This window comes from Terrapene carolina, unplaced genomic scaffold, assembly GCF_002925995.2.
Source record: "Terrapene carolina triunguis isolate 2854851 unplaced genomic scaffold, T_m_triunguis-2.0 Scaffold62, whole genome shotgun sequence".
Taxonomy (NCBI): Eukaryota; Metazoa; Chordata; order Testudines; family Emydidae; genus Terrapene; species Terrapene triunguis.
Window position 1 is genome coordinate 53,980,751 of NW_020664413.1, and position 5,073 is coordinate 53,985,823.

Genomic DNA, 5,073 nt, shown 5'->3' on the forward strand with positions numbered 1-5,073 from the left:
ATCTCTAATCCCAGCGTTTTTCTCTGCCAAATTTAAATACCCAGAGGTGTTACAGCTTCTCAAACCAACCAACCAAACTGGCAAGAATTTTCTACAATAGAAAAAGTGTTAGGCAGCTTAAATGGAGGGGTTGTTACCAGCTTCCATTAAAATATCTTCATTCTCTGATGTGCGTTATTTCTTGGATTTTCTGTAAAAAAAAAAAAAAAAAAAAAAAAAAAAAACACAACAACAAACAACCCCATGGAACTGAATTGAATTGAAACAGCACTAAACCTTTCCCTGATTCAGTGTTGCTCATTACACAGTAATAACATAAACATGTTCTCACCACCCTGCTGGCCCTGAGGATCCAATTATCATTCCTTCTGTCTACTGTGAATTCCATCATACTGCCAGTCTTGGCCAGAAGTCCCTTTGAACACAGTGGTCTTTTTTGAAGTATAAATATTCTACTGGAATAGAGCCACTTCAAAGGGGATGTATATGGGATAATACTGGAGGGAAATTTTACCTAATGCATCGTGTGTGCAAAGTGGTTAAAGAAAGAGAAGGGTCAGTTAAGCGAGGCCTTCCTTCCATCCAACTGTAGTAAAAGGACCCTGATTGTCATTTAATTACATTTAGTACTGTGCCATTCTTATTTTGGCCAAAATCTGTTCCCATCAGTTTAAATGAAATTAGTGATTGATCCTGTTATAATCAAATGTCTTGTGACGGTGCATGTCACAGCTTGTGCTTATAATGTCCATAACAGTGATTGATTGCAACTAAAACTTGCATTATTCAATCACCTTTATCATCGGCACATGCATTTTTCTTTGGCTTCCCCCACTCTCCATCCTTTTCTCATTTAAAAATTTTGCATTCTCTATTAAATGGCAACTTTCTATAGGCAATGACTGAACTACAATACCAGCCTAAAGAGCCCAACATTGATCAGAATAAAGGATGAAAGCTGTTAATTTATTTTTATACTAATGACTTGGTTCCAGAGGTTTTTAATAAGCTAAATGGCTGATCAAATTAGGCAGTGACTGAATTAAGTATTATTGCAATACAGCTGTAGAAGATCATTATTAACACCTCTTCCAACACACCTCTGTCAATGTTAGGGTTTCTCAGTACTCAAGCCTCTTGAGCTACTCTCCTTGAAGATGCTGATCTATAATAGTTTTCATAATTACATCTGCAAGCAAGTCTCTTCCAACCAGGAACTTTATGAACAGGTGAATACATTTTACACACACTGATATATGTATTCAGTTGAGACATAGCTTTTATATTTTCATATATGATCCTATGGGTCAAATTTTGCCTCTCCACATGACTGCCCCCAAAACAGAGCTACATACAAGCAGCATTAGTATGCACCCATAATCTTACTGGTAACACTCTTTGCATAGCCTTCCAAATGATCTGTTTCCATTGATTGGTAAGGTAATACTTAGTTGTGCTGACCATGTCCTAGGAGGCCCTTTGGATTGTCCCTGACAGCTCCTTTCTTTTAGATGTAACTGAATGAGGGCAGAAAACATCCACCACACACACTCCCATTGCCTTTGGTTTTAACAGTGTGCACGTATGCAAGCTGGAATGTGGCTTTGTGTGTTAGGTACATCCGGCTACAGTACTCTCATTGAGACTGAAAGTGCAGCACTGACATTTCTAGATTTAACAGATTCTGGATTTAGGCAAGGCAAATAAACTGAAAATTGCAATTAAAACTTAAAAGGACAGTCAAGTACTTTATAGTTAATTTTTTTAAATCCTCCAAAATTTGCGATACTCTTTTAGAAAAATACCATTTCCCCCTACTTGTGGAAAGCATTATGTTTTCCCACTCCACTGTCTCTTAGACCACAAGCCATATCTGATCAGCCAAGTTTGCTTCCCTGTTGTTTATAAGCATCATTGAGAATATCACCAATGAAGTTAGCAGAGTTCTAGAAATGCAATGTTCCATTAAGAACAGACATAAACACAAGGTATTTTACAGTAGTAGTATTATTTGCTAACGGTATAACTCTAGAAAGTAGCAAAAGATATATAAACACGGGTCTGGGAAAACTAAAGGATTATACAAATGCATATAAAGTAATGTAGTAAATTCAGTCTTTACATTTGTTTTAATTATTTACAGTTCCCTCCAATACAGTTACTTACTTGGTCACATACACGTGACCTGAGTGGCTCCATCTTCCTGCTCGAACTGTCCATCATCCATTTCCCTTAACACACTATCGCTGCTATTGAATCCTGAGAAGCTTTCATATTGGGCAGATCCCTCCTTGATCCAACATGGTTTAGAAGGAGACAGATGAAACTCATCAGGTGGATGCTCACTTTCTGCAGGGTGAGACATAGCTGTGTCTAATCCAATACTTCTGCTAGAGACTTTGCCTTTCTCGTCACTTCTGAGCTGCCTTGTGGATTTTTTCTGAAACACAAGAGATGTTTGAGCACTGCGTTAAATAGAACAGGCAAAAAACTGAGTTAGAACCTGGATTTCAGAATAAACAGCTGAAAGGATTAAAAAGGTTCCACACCTAAAACATATGAATTTAATGTAAGGAGTAGTTACAGAGGAGATTTATGGGATACCACAGGAATTTTTTGGCTTGTTCCAGAATATAGCTGCCCTACATTACAAACTCCTTTGGAATATAGAAATGATAAATAAAGAATAAAACTTAAGAAATAATTTATTCAGTTTGAGAAAGAAGAAAGTAATTGCCTCAGATCAAAAGGCAAGGAAAGACACTGTATAGGACGAAGGTTAGAGCAAGCATAGGACCCATGTTAACAGAAAGTAGCTGTTATATTATTTAGCACTTACATAGCACTTTACAGATTCAGAGCCATTTACAAACATTAACCAACTATTTCTCATTTCACCCCTGTGAATAGGCATAATTATTTCCATTTTGTAGGTGAGGAAACTGAGGCATGGATACGTTAAATGAGTTGGCCAAGGTCACACAAAGTCAGTGTCAGAGCCAAGATGAGAACACAGGAGTTCCTGACCCCTTGTGCCATTTTCAGACCATTAGACAGCATTAACTCTCTCTTATACAGTTTGAACTTTTTCCTGCACCCCTTCTGAAACTATTAAAAAATGTCCCTTTTGGCTAAAGGAAAGGGATGTGGAGGTGGTTGATACATGACAGACTGTGCATTAAGACTAAAGGGAAGTAGTGGCCCCTGGAGAAAGAGAAGGGAAATAGATTTTGTTTGGCTGCCTCAGTGAGGTGGTGGTGAGGCCTGCACAAAAGGAAGGAAGAAAGTCAAATAAAACTTTGTGTATGGGTCAGTGTCAGAGCTTTATCATTCAGGGTTGCTTTTCTGACTTAGTTGCACCGCCCTCTGAACCATTTGTTGAGGGAAACAAATGTTATAACTATCATTAGACGAAAAACATTAAAATAATATGATCCTGTAATCCAAGAGGCCATTGAAATATTATACCTCTTTAGGTAAAGTAAGGAAATCACGGGGCAGACAAAACTCTACCATCCCATCATACAGCCTGAAGTGGAGGAGAGAGGAAATGGACAGTTCCTAATTAATGCTTTCTTCGGGGGGCTTGTGGGGCCACAGAACAAGTTTGGGGCATTTCCCCCAAAACAGTGCAGATCCTTGCTGCTTGCCGCTGAGAAAAGTAAGCTGCATATACCAGCTGCTACCTGGGGTCAGGCTTCCACACCCTGCACAGTAGAAGGGAGGATGGGGCTGATATTTACAGTGTTGCCAACTCCTGATTTTTATTATGAATGCTGTGATATTTGGTGTTTTTCTTCAAGCCCCTGCTGCTAGAATCATGTTATTACCTGGCAATCTCAACTTTCTTAGAAAACAAAAATAAAGTGCATTTCTAGCCCTTATAGTTGCAGAGACAAGCTTAAAGCTTGTGAACCCTAAAGACTCCACTATGAGAAAGCAAATAAAAAGAACCTCAAAATTATGATTTTTAAATCTCATGATTTTTAAGCCAATCTCATGGTTTCTGGAGCTTGACTCATTATATTTAAATGTTGGGATAGGCAATACTGAGGCTATTTATTTACTTTGTGTCATTCAACCAGTTAGACTGAAGTAACCTTGTCAGTTTCACTTTCTGACTCTCATGTGCTGCAACCTTTGAGCTGCAAATGCTTTAGGGGAATGTTTAGACCCAAACAAAAAATGGTTTCCATCAGAATTTTGTTTTGCAAACTTCACAACAGCCATCAGAAAAGAGACATAGTCAGGAATAAAATACAAGTCAAAGAGTAATCCTCAGTACCATGGAGGTCACCTAGGTCTCGCTAAGCAAAAAGAAACATTAATTTGCCAACATTTAATACCTCACGTATATCAGATTATAACTAGCCCATGAAGGGATCATCGTAACGAGAATTTATTCATTAAGGGTTTCTAGGGCAGAAGTTAAAAATGGAGAATGCTTCAGATCTCAATAACTGAGTTTATACCTGAAATCTATCTGCATAGTACACAGCTTGTGAGACAGACTACATTAGTCAGGCAGAATTAGTAAGCATATGGATTTCATCCATTAAATGGAGGTATATAGAGTTAAGAATTTTTTGGTTGCTAAACCATGGTCATTTTGTTGAAATGACTTATCCTTTATGACATTTTGTCTCTTTAGTCAAGTTTAAGATTTAGACAAAAATCATGTTATAAATGGAAAAACAGGAAAAGTTTAAAAAATGCTATTCAGCTCCAGACTGAACCACTTACTCATTCCACACTGAAATGACCTCAGTGCATTGAGATTTCCTGCTAGAGAAACAAAACATTCATCAGTGCTAGAAAGGGCATGTGTATTTAGATACTGAGCTCTTTTATGTTTTAAATACGCTGGTCCCATATGACAGTACGTAGATACACATCAACTATTCCTTATTTACAGACTTCCTGTACATTAATATTTAAGTCAAGGAATTCAGATTACAGTGAAATAAAAGAATGGCTACAGCACAACTTATCCTTATGGTTCTTTAACTCAAATGATGTAAAGGTCATCCAACTGCTGATCGTCACAAGATTAGGTGAAACAGAGAATTTAAA

The 5,073-nt window shown here is 37.6% G+C and overlaps 1 protein-coding gene across 1 annotated transcript in view; it reads right to left on the minus strand.

Annotated features, from left to right (window-relative positions):
• Positions 1–225: 225 nt before the first annotated feature.
• RFTN2 (raftlin family member 2) overlaps positions 226–5,073 on the minus strand; it is a 52,770-nt gene continuing 47,922 nt past the window's right edge. The window contains exon 9 of the mRNA XM_029910523.1: positions 226–2,465. Coding sequence (XP_029766383.1) covers positions 2,171–2,465 — 295 coding nt within the window. The 3' untranslated portion in view covers positions 226–2,170. The remainder of the gene's footprint in view (positions 2,466–5,073) is intronic.